This window comes from Anticarsia gemmatalis, chromosome 27 (genome assembly GCF_050436995.1).
Source record: "Anticarsia gemmatalis isolate Benzon Research Colony breed Stoneville strain chromosome 27, ilAntGemm2 primary, whole genome shotgun sequence".
Taxonomy (NCBI): domain Eukaryota; kingdom Metazoa; phylum Arthropoda; class Insecta; order Lepidoptera; family Erebidae; genus Anticarsia; species Anticarsia gemmatalis.
Genome location: NC_134771.1, coordinates 5726958 through 5744731, shown reverse-complemented (window position 1 = coordinate 5744731; position 17774 = coordinate 5726958). Strand labels below are relative to the sequence as shown.

The following is a 17774-nucleotide window of genomic DNA, read 5'->3' as shown; positions in this document are numbered from 1 at the left end:
TCTATTGGAAAGAGGCGAGGTTTTATGTATGTGTATATGACTAGTCCTCTTATTTATAAAAATATATGAAGTTATGAAAGGCTTATAAAGAGTTTTGTTACTTACTCCTTCGCGAAATGAAAAAGAGAAAACATTAGCAGTTTTTAAACTAAAATAGGTTTATTTATAGTGTGTTTATGAATAAGAGGGTATATATATAGTTTCTAACTAATATAGTATGGTACTTATACATATAAGTACCATACTATATTAGTTAGAAACTATATTTCCGTATTGTACAATTGACAAACAAAATTAATAAAAAATTGCCCTTCAAATTTGTGTTTTAATACCAAGGAAAAAAAAATGCATATTTCCTTGTAAAGCAATGCTGAAAGAACAATGGCAAGTCTCCATACAAAGTTTTACCTGACATCGTTTTGGAGCGTCTATGAATGAAAAAATGTTAAAACTATAGAGTTTCTATAACTTAAACAGAATCATTAAGATTTTTGGTTTGAGAGGGCCACAAGAAAAAAATATGATCAATTTTATATTTTGAGGTTATATCATGAAAAAACTTATGTAAATTGCTGTTCTACATTATTTATGTCTAAAAAACAGATTTAGATTACGTGAGAGCAAAGACAATGCATTATTTTACAATTTTGTATAAAAATCTGATGTATATGCAGCAAACAAATGGTAAGTAATGTTAAAAATAGATAGGTACTATACCTACTTTACTAACGTCGATAGTCCATGAGAAAGCACAAGTAGTCGTGAGGGGCAGAGAATTGAGTCCGGGGGCAATGCAAGTCAAAACTGAAGATAAACCAAGAAAGCAATCGTAACACCAGTAGCAAGCAAAACTAACTAACAAGTTCACAACAAAGTAAACAACTAGTGATGCTGATAATCAATCATCAATTAATCGATTATTGAAATAATTGAAGTCATAATCGATTATAGAATATAATCGAATTAATTATTTTTTAAACGATATTATTAAGATTAAAAACCAAAAAACTACTGTTATATTGCGACTTACTATTAAAAATATTTTTGATTAAGGAAGTTTTTGTGGATGCTGTAATGATAACGTCAGTGATTACTGTAATGCTATTTGAGGTTTTATTTTATATATTTAAGTACATATTATTATTGCAAACAAATCAAATATGCTAATAAAATTGCGTAAAATAACAAGCTATTATAAATGGATTATTCTTTTCATATTATATATTTGTCATAATCGATCAATCGATTGTGAAAATAATTGATTATCAACATCACTCTAAACAACGGAAGGAAAAAAAAAATTTTTTAGTACTGCCATTACACTTTCATCTAATAATACCTGACTATTAATCACAACATTAATAATAAAATATGTAACTAAAACACCTATCAATTATATTTGTTATTTTTTTTTAGCAAAACCTATGTGATTTGTTTTTAACGTTCACTTAATAATCGTTTTTTGATATTTAAAAACAAAATAATAATTTTGAAACATTTTGTAAGTGGTAATACTGACTAAAAGATTATGTCCACTGGATGTGGACGTATTCAAGTAAAAGTTTATTTTGTAAATAATTTAAGCTAGGCTTTTACCGAAAAAGTTAATTTCATCATAAAAAAGGGCTAAATTAATTACTAACTTTTGCACGTGTCCCATTTGTAGACGCTTCATATAACACTTAGGTAAAAACTTGCCATTGTTCTTTCAAAAGTTAACTGTGCAGTATTACGTTTACAAAGTAGGTACTTACATAAAAATATCATTTTTTTATTTGTTTAATTATTCAGTCTAGTGTGAAAAGTGCTGGGGTAACAAAATTTAATATTTCCGCTAATACAGCTATACGGATAGAAAATTGAGGTTTATTAAGAAATTGTATAGGAACCAATTTAAAGGCTGTTTAATATTATACTACGCAATACAAAAATCTACTAATGTGACTCGAGTTTTATAAGTTTATATAAGTCTGAACACATTACATGAGATAATTTTACATAATTAAATACAAAATATATTTTAAATTATAATATATATTTTAGTATCTATATGAATAAAAGTGAAACACCGAAATGTCTGGCATTTGTATGCTCATAACTTTTGAACAACAAAACTAAAATGGATAGTTATTTTTTATACGTGTGTAACTGTCGGGACAATGTTTGTGATCGATGGGATCAAAATTCCCACGAGAATGAAATCAAAGGGATAACATTTTACTAAACCTGGACAAAGTCGGATCCGTCAGTAATACATAAGTATACAGTAAAAATACGTCCAGTATTATAATGTTTTCAAGCAATAATTGGTGCAAAAGGTACAAAAGTAGTCTCGAGTCACATTGTTGTAAACACTCAGATAATATAATACCTAATAAGGTATATATTTACTAATCTAATACGTATATCCACATACAAGACATTTATATATACCGCTTTTATAATTTACCGATGCACTTTACAAGCATAAGAAGTAAATAGTTAGATATACATTAATATAGGAGTAATCTTTGAATATTGGAATCGGGGTGAATTATGACATTCATGGATATTGTAATGTTCTTTAGTAGAGAGTAAAATTTGACCGATAGTTTTAACATCGATTAGCCAATTTATCATTAATAGGAGTCAGTCAGTTAACAATCGGTCGACGATAAACAGCCGATCAATCAGTGTGACAGCGAGTTAAAAAATGGTATCGTTTTGTGCAAAAATAAATTATAAAAGCGGTTTTATCACTAAAATAATACATAATATTACTATATTGTTTGTAAAGTTACGCTTTGACTCTCAAAGAATATGTGTTATAAACCAAATCACAAAAAACAAGTACTACATCAGTTTAATGTGTCAAATATCACACTCCAAACCAGTTAAAATAACCTATTTAATTTTAAGCAAATGCTACTAAAACTATTGCATTATATAGAGTCTGACTTACAGATATTTCAGAAATTCAAAAACCTTTCAGAATTGGAGAATGCCATTTCAGATTAATTTGCTTTTGTAGTATTTTGCTTGTACATCATATTTAAATTAAATAAGTAATAAATACTATTGAGATACAAAGCGTAACTTTTCAAAATCTCTCGCAAGAGTTACATAGAAACATATAGTATTAGAAATCGTTGATTATATACAAAGTTTAATGTAAAAATACTTTTTTTTCAAACATTTGGTACACGCATTCATTCCGAGCATCCCGTTAAGTTTTCAGTATCCAAGAAATCTTTCACTATGAGTTTATTCAGTCAAAATCAATTGAAAATAACTGAAAACCTTTTCAGAAGAGAGTGTTATTTGAACAGGCTTTTATTCTGGAACAGTTAAAAAAACCGATTAATAAAAATCTTTTTTTATCTGAGGATGAATTTAACCAAATATAATAAAATATTCGTAGGTTTACGATTATTCATCAAAGAATTTATAAACCAATTGACATCAAAATTAACATAGGTCTCAAACGACAATGAAATATTATGGAAACTTTTTACAACTCAGCGTTTTAAACTAAACAAATTTAATAACTTTATTTTTATACAATGCATAATATATTTACACACCGTGAGACAAAATCTAAATTAATGTTTTGACCGACAAAATGCCTTCTGACCGGCAAAATGCCTTCTTACCGGCAAAATGCCTTCTGACCGGCAAAACGCCTTCTTACCGGCAAATATCTTCTTTACCGGCAAAATGTCTTCTTAACGACCAAATGTGTTTAAATTACCAATGTCTTTTACCGTCAGGGATGAACTCAAAATACTGAAGTATGAAACTTTCTCACCTCTCACACCGTTCAAGTCTTACTCTACGAATGAGTTCGCTTCAGTCTTACACGGAATCTTTACAGAGGCCTTTACTCAAATCGCTTGATACATTTAGTTTAAGACATTCGGTGGCTTAAGGGCTTAGAAGGCAAACCAATTAATAATACTTTTCTGTTTTTTCAGTATTTTTTTTTGTATTTTTTCCCCCTTTCCCTTTCCCATTCCCTTTCCCTTATGGTCGGGGAAAAAGTTATTTTCGCGTTTAGTATGTATGAACTTGTAATAAAATCTCTTTGGCTTCAAGAATCACAAATGAGTACCTACACGGTTCATTAGGTTTCTTTCAGTGAGCTCGTGAGGTACACAAATATCTAGCTTTTTTGTGTAGAGAAAAGATTTTATTACAAGTTCATACATACTATAAAGCGCAAAGACTTCTTCCCCGACCTAATATTTTCATTAAATAGATTCTTCGTACAAATGCGATGAAAAGGACTGCTGTACTGATTTCAGATCGATTTATATGCCATCGAATACCATCGAATGTTTGAATCTCTGCTAGTAGAATTCACACAAAAAACGTTTGAAAGAAATTACAGAGAATATTGTATGAAAATTTGTGGAATTCGTTCTTTTCAAAGAATCCAAGACTATTGCCCTGCAAAATCCACTTAAATGAGTTTAGCTGTTGATGTGTGAAAAATATATACACAGAGATTTTATTTTATATTATTAGTATCGACTTGGTTTGCCTTCATTAGTAAAACCACCTACGTGTTTCATATCATATAGGGGAAAATTCTTCAGGAAAACGAATGCTTAAGTAAGAAATAACTTAGAATAGAATTAAAATTATGGCAGTTAAACTAATCAGCGCCAGATCGTAAAGACGACCTTTTCCAACAACTCAGTAGAGAGTACCTGAATACCATTATTTTACATGGACCGACTGTCTATCGGACCTCCACAACCCAGTTACCTGGATTATAACACGATATGACGATACCCTTCGGTAAGACTGCTTGTCAGACTTTTAACTACTGTTAACGACTGTCAAAGATTTTTTAAATAACAAGCCAAGATACACAATTTAACGTGGCTTCTGAAACGATGGAACTCAGTATGTAATATAGTCACCCATTAGATTATAGAGAAGAAGACGACTGTGATCTTGATAAATCGTAAATGCCAAGTCTCTCTACTAAGTTAAAGAAAAACACAAAAATATATTACAGAAATCTTAATTTTACTAGATTTTTCACAGAACACATTTAAGTAAATTACTACTATAATACAAAAATGTGAATTTTCCTACACATGATATTTATCATTATATACTATACTATTTACTAATACACGTAACAAAATTGACTATACATTGACTTATTTGCTATAAAAGGATTTTGATCATAAATATATTTATATTTATACAGGTATAGTTTCACTTAGATCAGTGTTATATATAAGGTACATGTATATAGTGGTTGCAATTAAATATATATACAGATTTTGTGGCCAGACTGCACTATAGATATAACAATACTATGTACTCACGGCCTAAGCCTTTAATCAGTGCATGGCTTTGCATTGTAAATTACAGTTCAATTTGACCACTTAATAACATAAAAAGTAGTAATATTGTTATAATTATAATATAGTATAAAACTCTGCAATTTTATTAGGTCGGGGAAAAAGTCTTTTCGCCTTATAGTATGTATGAACTTGTAATAAAATCTCTTTGGCTTCAAGAATCACAAATGAGTACACGGTTAATTAGGTTTCTTGCAGTGAGCTCGTGAGGTACCCAAATATCGGGCTTTTTTGTGTAGAGAAAATATTTTATTACAAGTTCATACAAAATTTAATACGAAAAGACTTTTTACCCGACCTTATATTAACTCTGCTATCGTAATTACATAAAATAATTATTCTCAATAGTTACATACCTAACATCACGCCTGTCATTGCCGAAGATATACGAGTATATAGGCAGAGGTATATGATTTAGACTCATGTTTCGCCATCAACAATGTTAGTCCCATGTAATAGGGGGCGAGTCTATTGCCATATACTGGGCACTTTACCAAACTCCGGGCTAGTATTGTGAATAATCTAATTTAAATAAGAAAAAGACCAATAGTACTTTGTAATGATTCCAATAGACCTTTTCAGCCACGAACGAAAGTGCACTAATTCTACCTGACGCCACCATAATCATTTGCAATAGATGTATTCAGGCCAATGATTATGACTTTGTTCGACCTCGGATTCAAACCCGGGACCTCTTGTTTAGCAAGGTACAATACTAACAGCGCCACGGAGGCAGTCATTAGTTTCTATACTAAAAACTAGTCTTGTATTTAGTTTAAATTTTTGTAATTACAATGCAGAGTTATATATTATATACATAGAATATATATTTATATATATAGACACCTATCAACTAAAAAGGCAGATAATTCTCTCTAGATTTGTATATCTAATATATCTTAGAAAATGTAGAATATACAGTAATATACACACATACAAGTATATAATTTGTAATTGCAGAGTTTTATATTTGAAATCAATTATTATATAATCAGGGAAATTATTTTTCCATCATCATATGATCTTTATATTTTAAAAAGATTTTCTGTCAAAAATTTCTTTTTTATTAGGGTTCCGTACCTCAATGGTAAAAACGGGACCCTATTACTGAAACTTCGCTGTCTGTCTGGCACCAGGCTATTTCATGAACCGTGATAGTTAGACATCTGAAATTTTCACAGATGATGTATTTCTATTGCCGTTATAACAACAAATATTGAAAAAAAATGAATTAAATTACTATTAAATTGGCTTTCTTATAACAAACGTGATGTACATACATAGATATATGTATAGTTGTCCAATAATATTTCTATTTATTTTATTTATATAAATAATAGTACGAAACCCGTCGTGCGCGAGTCCAGATCGCATTTGGCTGTTTTATTCAAATCTGATGATGAAAAAATATTTTCTTAGAAAAGTTATACTAAAAATAATATACATTATATTATGATTATTAATTATGTATACAGATTATTTCTATACACAACAGTCAATTTACTTTAATTTTGGAAAAGTCCTAAAGTTCACTGTTTGCTTCTAAATTATAAAAAGCATTGCATTTACACTTATAAAAGAGCTAAGAATAATTCAGTTATATTTTAATCAAAGTTTAAAAAAAAACTGCTATAGTCAGACTGTACTATAAACACGATTTCCTGCAACCAATACTATACAAGTATAAACATAATATATATTATATAATATACATATATACTTGTATAATTTGTAACTACATTTATAGTCTAAACGTGAAATTGTAAAACTGAACGACTGAAACTATGTTTTTGTAAATCGTAGACGGTCTTCTCGACACGGGCATGCCTAGTGAGAAGACCACCAGATATTGTTCCTACCGTTAAGAATGTATCAGCTTTAGATAATAATATAGAAATAATGTGAAGTGTTTATTTTAGAAACTTGTATTTGTCTATTGCTGCAATAAATATTTTTCATTTTCATTTTTTCATTTTCATAGATATACTTGAATAGAAAAAACTACAAATATTAAATAAATATGCAGACTTTCCCGACCACGTTATAAAGGTTTGCAAGGTTTATCTATACACATATATTTACTAAATACTTGCTACTGTAGTAATAAATATATAATGTTTTCTAAACACATACGAGTCACAAAAACCTCAACTATAAGTACTAAGATTATTTATTTATTACTATTTATATAATGCAAAGTTTGCAGTCTAACCAGTCGGGGGTTCGAATTGATAATCATCATTCATTAAAAAAATATATGAAATTTTTGTGGTACAAAGTTATTGTTTTCAAAAATCGGTTTACCTGTAATTTAGGTGTTGAGATGTCACAGACAGATAGATATAAAAACAAAATTATAGCAACTTTTCATCGCCGAGGATTAAAAATCGTTCTTAATTACAAATTATATTTTTACACTGTAACTAAACAGAAAATATATTCATAATAATTCTTTTTTTTATGAAAACAATTATCTTGTTAATTCGAACCCCGTATCTACAGACTGACCTCAGTGTCAATTCAAAGCTCTCTCCATGTTAGAGTCAATTACAAAGATTTCTCTCCACACAAACGACCATTACAAATTTTCATTCCAAAGAAACAATTGCAAATTTTCATTCCAAAGAAACAATTGCAAATTTCTTTTTCCATATAAGTGACACTTGCAAACCATAACTTAACTCTCGCGTCGCATGTTTAATGTATAAAATAATACGGGAAATAACGCGAACACGCATTTTACTGCGCCGAAACGTTTGGCATTTTAAGGTAAAATGCGTGTTAGCGTTTATTCCCGCATTCTATTATACATTAGACACTTGCAAAGTTTTCCAGTTTTATACACAGAATACAAAATTGCTAAAAAGATCTTAAACGCGATAGCAATGTTTTTCCGCCACTTCATTTTTACTTGAAGCTTGCTACACATAGTCGGGTCGGCAAATTCGGTTCGGCAATATTTATCGAACGACAAAACCGAATCGAAGCAATTAGTGCATTGCTCGGCTTGAGCCGGTCGGGTACGATCGTAATTCAGTTCAAACATTCAGACGCGGCGATGTCGAGCGGCATTTTTCTCAAACATTCATCTACACATTGATTAATGCCAAACCGAACATGTGTGCAGCAAGCCGTTTCGATCGACATCGAATTTTGCCGTACGGCTAAACCGATTTATGCCAAACCGAATATATGTGTAGCAAGCCGTTTCGATCGACTCCGACCATGGTCACCTTCTGGCTAAAGTTTACCCATACAATTTCAACCTTTACAAAGTCCTTCACATTTAAATTACAATAGCAAAGTTCATTCACTGTACCTGACACCCGACACTAATAGCGTTGAAGAGGGGAGCAGCTCCCAGTCCTCCGTCACCGTCTGTCACTCCCGCGAGGTACTTGGCCCTCACACAGTCATCGCAAGTGCAACTGTCTTTGAGGGTACAGAGTCCCCGCGCTGTGGCGATGGCCTCCCATTTTATTTGCTCGTCTAAAGTCCCACTTCGGGATAGAAGGTTCTGAAAGTAGAAAAAGATCTTTAAGCTACTATTTACCAGGAAATAGTATGGTTTAGCTTAGTATATAACCTTCCTAGCAATGCTACAAGCAGTCAATTTAAATAATTATAACTCAAAGATGACTGACTGACATAGCGATCTATCACCGCACAGCCTAAACCACTGGTCCGATCGGTCTGAAATTTGACATGCAGGTAGATGTAATGCCGTAGGTATCCGTTAAGAAAGGATTTTGATCAATTATACTTCAAAGAGGATAAAATAGGGGATGTTTGTTTGTTTGTCGTATGGTTAGTGGTCAACCTAGTGTCAAAGTTGTTCAAGCCGCCCTGGAGGCCTTTGACGTGGCTTAACGACTGTTATCTTAGTAGACAACAACCGGGACCGACTTTTAACGTGCCCTCCGAAGCACGGAGACGCGTAGTTCAAATACCACAAAATAAAAATAAATAGGGGATGAAAGTTTTTATAAAAATTCTGTCATAAGTCACAAACCACGCCATCACAAATCGCGGACAAACTATTCAGTCATATTTCTTCAAGACATAGAACACATACCTGCATAACTTCTACATTACTAGCTTGCCACATATCAAAGTCTCTCAGCTGCTTCTCCTCCTTCCTGGTCTTCTTGTTCTTCTTCAAAGTCCCGCAGTAGACCGACAGGTCTTCGCTGGCAGCGATGGACGTCTCGTCGAACTGCAGCGACATGGCGTCGCAGGACGTCGCCCCGTCTTCGTCTTCTATGAGGGTGTGGTCTTCTGGGTCCGAGTTAAGGGTCGAAATCGATGTGGCGTCGGTAGAAGCTTGGTTTTTTAGGGGCTGGTAGTTTATCTGGGGAGTAAAAAGTTGGAAATAATGATGCTTATTTTAAAAATGTCAATATATTCCAGTTGATAATGAAGCGAAAAGTTATTTTTAAGATCAGGCAAAGTGATATTGATTTTCGGAGTATTCTTAAGCCTAGTTTTGTTTGCAAGAAATACAATAGCATCTTGTTTGACCCAGGTACTGAACTTTACCTTATGATCAGCAGCCAGAGTGACAGTTTAAGATATTGTGAGTATTAACACGAAAAATCGAAAATGGGTCAACATTATTATTTAAATTAGCAATCATACAATCAATTATCGGGACTTAGGGACACATTTTTAATTTTTAAGGCCTTATATCCATTGATAAACCCCCTCGAATGACTGATTGATTCTATCACCTTAAATTTTTATAGCAAAATCATTTTTACCTGTGATTCGTCCACTCTACTGCAGTCACTGATGCGGCGTGTGGGTGTGGTTTCATGTTGTGATATATTGTCCTGCAATTAACAAAATAATAGACAATTGTGAAAATCTAATTCGTATGAATGAAAGAGACATAAACCAATTAAAATTTCCATGTGAGACTGAATGCGAAGAACGGCGACCGCTAATCTAAATATAAGTATATAACTCAAAGGTGACTGACTGACAGTGATCTATCAACGCACAGCCCAAACTACTGGACAGATCGGGCTGAAATTTGATAGATGTTCTGACGTAGGCATCCGCTGAGAAAGGATTTTGATCAATTCTACCCCCAAGGGTATAAAAGAGATGAAAATTTGTATGAAAATTCTGTCCTAAGACACAACCCACGAGGACGAAGTCGCAGACAAAAGCTAATAGTCCATAATTACATAATATAAAACACTTTGAAAACCTCTTGGCTATCAACCCTGACCCACATAGCTGCTCAATCAAGACACTCTGTCACATCCCTCCACTCGAAACATCTTGACACTCTTCAAACACTTTGATACGAAGTGGCGACTGACCGTCAAACAGATCCGTGAGATTGAACGACATTGAATTGTTAAGTTTTATAAAATAAATTTTCTTTTTGTAAATATTCTTTTACTTGTGCAAATTAAATTCTATAATAATATAATGGTATAATGGTATAAGTTGACACCTCCCACGCAAGTGGTCGCAGGTTCGAACCCGAGGCAACATACCAATGACTTTTCGAAGTTATGTGTGTATTAGAAATAATTATCACATGCTCCAACGGTGTAGGAAAAACATCGTGAGGAAACCTTGTATGCCTAAAAATTTGTTTAATACATTTATTGAGGGCACGCAAAGTCCCCAACCCGCACTTGGCCAGCGTGGTGGACTCAAGGCCTAACCCCTCCCTCATTACGGGAGGAGACCCTTGCCCAGCAGCGGAACAGTAATGGGTTAAATTTATTCATTAAAAGTAATAAATTTCCATTAAATGAGTAACCAGCTTTTCCGAAACAGTCAAAATTATATGTCTACTTAAATGCCTTGTACAAAGTTTATGAAATGATTCAAATTGAATTTGGTAATTTAGGACTTATAGCTTATAACAGTCACAATATTTATATAAGTAATGCAGTTGACTCAGTGTCCGAGTGCGTGCACAATGCACAGATACACTCTCTGTTCCTTCACTGTCATATCCCAGTGAGACAGATAACCGACACGACCATTGTTATGTGCACTCTGAGACACGGAGAAGAAGTTGTGTTTAAAAAGAAGAAAGACGGAGAAGAAGTTGGGTCTAAGGGCAATATACCCCGGGCGATTCCCTAAGCATATCTCGACAGAAAAACTCAGATATAATTTTGTTTCATGATTTTACAAAACTCTTGGCAATGGAGGCAGTGTAATGGTAGTAGTAGACACTCATACTCACGTCCTCTTCGCTGTCTATCTGTAGCACGGAGAGGTCTGCGAACTGCTCGTGTTCCGTGATGCCCTTGCTGGTGGAAGCTATCGGTGATGATGGAGTTGCCACTGCCAAGAAATATACTGTTAGACTCTTGCACTGCTTTAGTATAGAAAATGTCTGTTCAGTAGAACCATGAGTCAACTGAGATCGGTTTCGGCCTATTTAAGTGATATAAGGTTTATTGTGGCTCTCTTTCCTATTAGACCAGTTCTTGCAGTCACTGAAAACTAGACTGAAATTTGAAGAAATTGCATTTTCACCCGAGATTTAAACCTAAGACCTTTATGTAACAGTCGTATTTATTTTCGACAACGTAGGGCAACGGGACTCTGGGCACCTACTATAGTTCAACGAAAAACGAAAGCGCATTCCAAAATTTCGGATGATTTCATGTGATAATTGACCACGATTTCATGCATTTCGAAGAAGCCTCTGTGTTTAAAAAATCTTAACTAAGTCACGAAATTTCGATTTTGACACATCATTTTCGAACATCGAAATAGTAATCGAAATTTCCAATAAAAGACATATACCTGGCTATAAGTTCTTACCGTGGTCTGCACTGTTGCTGGTGTGTAGTAGGTTCTCAGTAGACGGCTGTTCCTGGTAGTCCCGGCTGCGAGCCTTGAACAGTCCGAACTTTACCGGTGCCATTATCTGAAAACACACATAAATTGTTCACGAATATTGTTTGAAAAGCTAGCAGGGACTGGGTTCTTAATGGAATTGATATTTTTTAGCGAGAAGTTTTATAAACATACAAATAACAAGAAGAAGTATTGCAATGGTATTGCAACTACGACGATTGTACGGTTAAATTGCTGAAACAATTTTAATGAAATTTTGCGCAGAAATAATTAAAATACTACCGCAAGTAGGGATGATAAGGGTAATAGGTATCTAGCAAGTTATGACTGCACCTGAATCACACAATTGAAATATGTCTGTTAGGGAACTGAACCAACGACCTCTACGCACGAGTCCATCATTCGAAAATGCCCAATAAAATTACGTTTGAAACATTATAACATAATATATTACACTAATATTATATAATATATTAAATACACTGTACTTTCAATACATAATACTGAATTATAATATAAGTACTAGTTAGAAAAAAATATTAAATTACCTCATCATGCAATCGAAGAAAATGCTTCTTGATTTTATTAGTTAAATTTTTGATATACATCTTTAATTATTATTTAAGTCTATTTAAATACAATAAACTATTAATTACACTAATTTTCACACAACTTAAAACACCACACAACTAAATAATAATTTACTGATGAAATTCACTTCACAATTTTTTTTGCCGGCAAAATTCTCTTCAGGAATCTGACGGCAAAATCCTTTTAGGAATTTGACAGTAAAATTTTATTTTTTGCCCTAATTTTAGGCAAAATGATAATAAATTATGAAACACGGTTTATATTGTTAGCTGCCGTGAAGTTATGGGCAGAGTGCGGCGTGCTATGGCCCGGCACGTTAGTTCCTCACCCCAAGGACGGGATATCGATCGGTCTAATAAAAAACGAAAGCTATTTTGTCTGTCTGTTCATTGGTCTTTATTATCGTTTTCCATGAAACTTGAGTAGATAAATTATTAAGGTAGAAAAGAAAAACCTGTATTTTTTTATATTTCCACGTGAGTTTTGAAAGTTGTTACCTATTGTTATATGCTTTCTAAACAAAAATATTTTTTGAATGTATGGATTATGTACCATACGTATTATTATGTATGCCCTTCAACCCTGAAAATTTATATCTTTAACTTTAGTAATAGTTTTTGAAATCGATTATGCGGTTTTAACAAACGAACAAACACATAGTCCTTTTATAATTTTTAGCATGGATTAAAAAAATAACTCTTAAAATATTATAAAGCCCTTCGAAACGATACCTAATTGCAACTTTTGTGAGGTTAGTGGTAGGAGTTATAGCAGTTTGTTCAAACCATTATCAAAATGCAAAGCTGATCATATCTCTGTCTGGTACCGTTTTTCTAGTAAACTATTAAATAATAAACTATTTTTGTAGCGCTGTCGGTAGTGTATTTAACTGCTGACCATGAGGTTCCAGGTTCGATTCCCGAATTGGGCAGTGCTGTAAGACATTTCTAATTAAAGTTAATTTCTCAATATAGCCCGGAGTTTGGTAACGTGCCCAGTATATGGCAATAAGCTCGCCCCCTATTACATGGGACTAACATTGTTAACGTCTAAACATGGATATATTTCATACATTTCTGCTTATCATATAATAACAGGCGTGATATTATGTATGTACTATTAAATTTAGCGTATATTTTAATTTCACGACACTTTTTCCTTAATTGATGTTTAGTCTATATCGCTGATTGTTGGCAGCTCCTCGCATGATCAATTATTGTATCAACCACATTGTAAAACTTTTGGCGAATAAAAAGAGTGGCCGTGAGTTTCTCGCTAGCTCTTTTCATAAGGCTCTACATTTTCCGAGCTAGTGGTAGATTCAGTAATTGTAACGACTATCATAAGTGTCTATATTAGACCTAATTTTTTTTTTTAAGTTTTATCTGCTATCAGTCTCAAACTATAAGCAGATTTATTCTGTGTCAGACCTAAATAAATAAACGATTTGATTTTGATTTGCCTTTTAACAGATAATCCACGCGAGTAAAGCCGCGGTCATAAGCTAGTTGACAATAATGTGTACTGAAGGGCGATGACGTATGTTTGGAGGCATTTTATTGTCGTTTCATGATTATGAGGGAAGCTTTTTTTGACTATATTTACGTAACAAAGTACTACAGTGACCTTCAAGAGTATTTTTGTTCTTTCTATAAATTTACGATTGTAGTATCGTTAGTAAATTACCGGGAGGAAGTTTTTGAATTAAATAGTTGGTATATTGGTACCAATAGTGTACTCTGTCAAAGGCCAAAGTCAAAGCTAAAAAGGTTAGCCAATTCTTGTTAGTACTCCAGCTAAGCCTGAACCTACAGTGCAATAGATGGAGTGTATAATGTCTTCACCGTTTCACCGCCACGGTCGCTATAGTCGACAAATCAGATAGTGCTCATGACGCTTTTGTCGGCAAATGTTGACAAAAATATAGCAAGGGGTTCACGAAGCTGTTTTCTGTGCCGAAGGCCTTTGACGTGGCTTAAGAACTATTATAAATACCAATAAACGACCATCCATCTAAGTAACATCCTCGATTAATCTACTGATCAGTTATCGGCCAGTCAGTGCAACTAGCTACGAGCATCATACTAAACATCAATGGACTTTCTGTGGTCCTAAGGAGCAATAGTCAGTGGCGTAACTATACCGTTCGAGTCTCGAGTATCGACGGTCGTTTCCGCGACTGAATTCAAATTAGCAACTTTTCCTTGAAACAAAAACAAATATCTCTACATCCATACATCGTCAAATACTTTTACATAAAAATAACTAGTTATTGTCTATGAACTACAATTGACTGAATGCAATATTGATTTGCCACTATTTTTCGATATTTAAGTTTTTACGCTCCATAGTTTTTATTTTAATATTTCTAATAATAATGTTTAGATATCGTTATTTTTTATGAGTTAATAAATGCTCACATTAAATTATGAATCATATTTTTTTGAGGAATCAATTTTCACGTAAAAATTATGTATTCTAATTTTTATTTCAGTGCCCAAAGTTTTTCGCATTATTTATTAAATTAAATTTTAGCGATACGCCTAAATATGAACTTAAAAATATTAGAATCTTTACTAATGTACCTTCAGTATAAAATAATTCAACAGTAAACTGTTTTCATTAATAAAAAAATAAATAACAATTTTACTCAACCGAAATAGGTACGTGACAAGTGCGAGGTGTATCAAAAATGCATAGCATTTTCGTCTTTCTAACAGATATTGTCAATAAGCGATTATTTCGTATTAATAGTAGTTAATTTTAGCGCACAGCAATATATTAATCTTCTTTAATAAGAAATTAATTCTATGAATTATCAGGAATTACGCGGTTTCGAAAAACAATTGAGCGTAAAATTATTTATGTTTCGTTGAAAAACGACTCATTTTGTTTGAAATAAAACTAGAATAATAAAGAAATATCCTTACCTCTTATTCCTTTACAAATTGGTGAAAAAATATTAAAGGGAAATAGTCCAAAAAAGTCAAAAACACATTAAAAATTCACACACTCCACTGATATGATACGAAGAAAAATGTTTTTTCAAAATTTCATCAATATAGGCGCCAACCTCAAAAATATCGTCCAAGTAGAAAAAGTTTGTAAAAATAGACAGTTTGTTTTAATATATTTATGTTAAAATATAGAGTTTTTTAGTAAAAAATATACGGTAGCACCCGCTTCCTCAATCGCTATCCCGTGGGTTCTTTTTAGTTGACACTTTCCAACGCTCGCTTTTGTTTCCGAACGAAAAATGTAACACATACATTTTTATTACTTTAAAAGCTTTAATATACTAGGAAATACTACAAAAATAATATTTAGATAGATTATGAAAAGTTATTTATCCCAAAACTACGCATTTAACAAAAATAAACATCATATCGAATAAGTATAATCACGTTGGGCGCCATTACACAACATTAAATACGATTTACACCGAAAATCACGCCAAAAATAATATTTCAACACTTGTATAAGACAAATTACAATATTTAGCTTTATATTTGTTACTTTTTATAAGTAAATATGACTTGTAAGATATTATTTGGGATCGGTCCACTAAAAAGAGCCCTCCGCCATGATATGAAAACATCGTAGTTGCGCGCGCAAACTGTTTATAATCCATTTAGATTCGATTCGATGACCTCTCTTTCTAGGCCTTATACACTGTAATTTAAGGTATATTTTGTACATGTTAAGGTTTGGAATGACTTGTGTTGTGTATGTTCTCACATTTCGTGGTACGCGTGGATTTGCTTGTTTTTTTCGTATTTTTGGCTACGATGTTTAGTATCTGTGAGGAGATTCTCTACTACTATCGACTATCGACAATTGGCTAGCTAACGAGAAATGTATTAATACCACAGAGTATAGTAATAATAATGATAATCAATACCCAATCATCGCCCCTATCGGGTGCTGTAGGAACGAATTGTTCAGTACATTTAAAATGTTAGGTAATTCTCGATACTCGGTACTTGCTGTAGACAATCGCGCTGCTGATAAAAATTGTTGTATGCTATCAAGTTTACTTGATGCTTAATAAAATAGTTTTAGAAGAATTAGTATAAGGTACTGAAATTTTATGATATTACCTAATACCCTGTGTTTTTAACTTGAAATTAGTCTCAGTTCGATTAATTATGTCATGAAATATTCGCTGTTGCCGTCGGCATATGGTTAATATCACTTATGAAAAAAATTTAAATACAAAATTCTATGATTTTCATCCAACTCTACCTTCACCTAAACACGTGTGAAGTATAGTCAACAGCAATATGTTTTTTTCTCTTCTACAAAATACTGAAACAAAAATTACCAAAAACACACAAACAGACATTTTACATACATACCAAGAGATTAACCACCCCGTTTCATTTTCATTAAAACCATCCAACTGAAAACCAACCCTAACACTCAGCACTAAGGTTCATAATCGCATGTAATAAATGTTTGTCATTTGATCAGCGTTGGGCAACATAATTGGCAGAGGATTAAGAAAGGGTTTCAGATTATTCTGCGAGAGAACTTTCTAGAAACTACGTTTTAATAGACTACTCTTGTTTTAAGGGTGTTTGTGACAGTATTTTACAAACATACATACAAAAGTCAGGTGCGTAGTCCGACGGTACGGTTTGTTTTGTATGGGAATCGAACCCAACTCACTGCATCCCTTTTGCTAGGACTGATATTTTTGACTAGCTGACCCGCGCCACTTCGCTTGCTTCACATAAGAGAGAATGGGTCTGCATTTTCTCCGTTTTGGTAACATTTTTTACTGGTACTCTGCTCCTATTGGTCGTAGCGTGATATACCATCACGCTACGCTACGATAGCCTATAGCCTTCTTCTATCTATCCAACACTCAAAGAATTTTTCAAATCGGACCAGTAGTTCCTGAGACTACCGCGTACAAACATACAAAGAAACTCTTCATACCATAACCAGGTCTTAGTGTTGTTGATTGGCAGTTTCAAG

The 17774-nt window shown here is 33.0% G+C and overlaps 1 protein-coding gene across 2 annotated transcripts; it reads right to left on the bottom strand.

Annotated features, from left to right (window-relative positions):
* Positions 1–721: 721 nt before the first annotated feature.
* On the bottom strand, positions 722–15988 carry LOC142984594 (uncharacterized). Of its 2 annotated transcripts, none has more exons than XM_076132333.1 (6): positions 15722–15988; positions 12165–12270; positions 11578–11678; positions 10121–10192; positions 9436–9711; positions 722–8877 (listed from the first exon to the last, which is right to left on the bottom strand). In XM_076132333.1, the coding sequence occupies exons 2-6, from the start codon at positions 12265–12267 to the stop codon at positions 8671–8673; spliced, it is 759 nt and encodes a 252-aa protein (XP_075988448.1). In that variant the 5' UTR covers positions 12268–12270; positions 15722–15988; the 3' UTR covers positions 722–8670. The 2 variants fall into 2 exon arrangements, with proteins under 2 accessions (XP_075988448.1, XP_075988447.1); XM_076132332.1 differs by lacking the exon at positions 15722–15988 and adding an exon at positions 12749–12880.
* Between the last annotated feature and the right edge of the window lie 1786 nt (positions 15989–17774).

Excerpts from the sequence above, each read along its gene's own strand:
- LOC142984594 (XM_076132332.1), bottom strand. The coding sequence starts at position 12,808 with ATGTATATCAAAAATTTAACTAATAAAATCAAGAAGCATTTTCTTCGA. Across the intron at positions 10,193-11,577 it reads AGATAGACAGCGAAGAGGAC|GACAATATATCACAACATGA; the intron begins GTGAGTATGAGT and ends TGTTAATTGCAG. Across the intron at positions 8,878-9,435 it reads GTAATGTAGAAGTTATGCAG|AACCTTCTATCCCGAAGTGG; the intron begins GTATGTGTTCTA and ends TTCTACTTTCAG.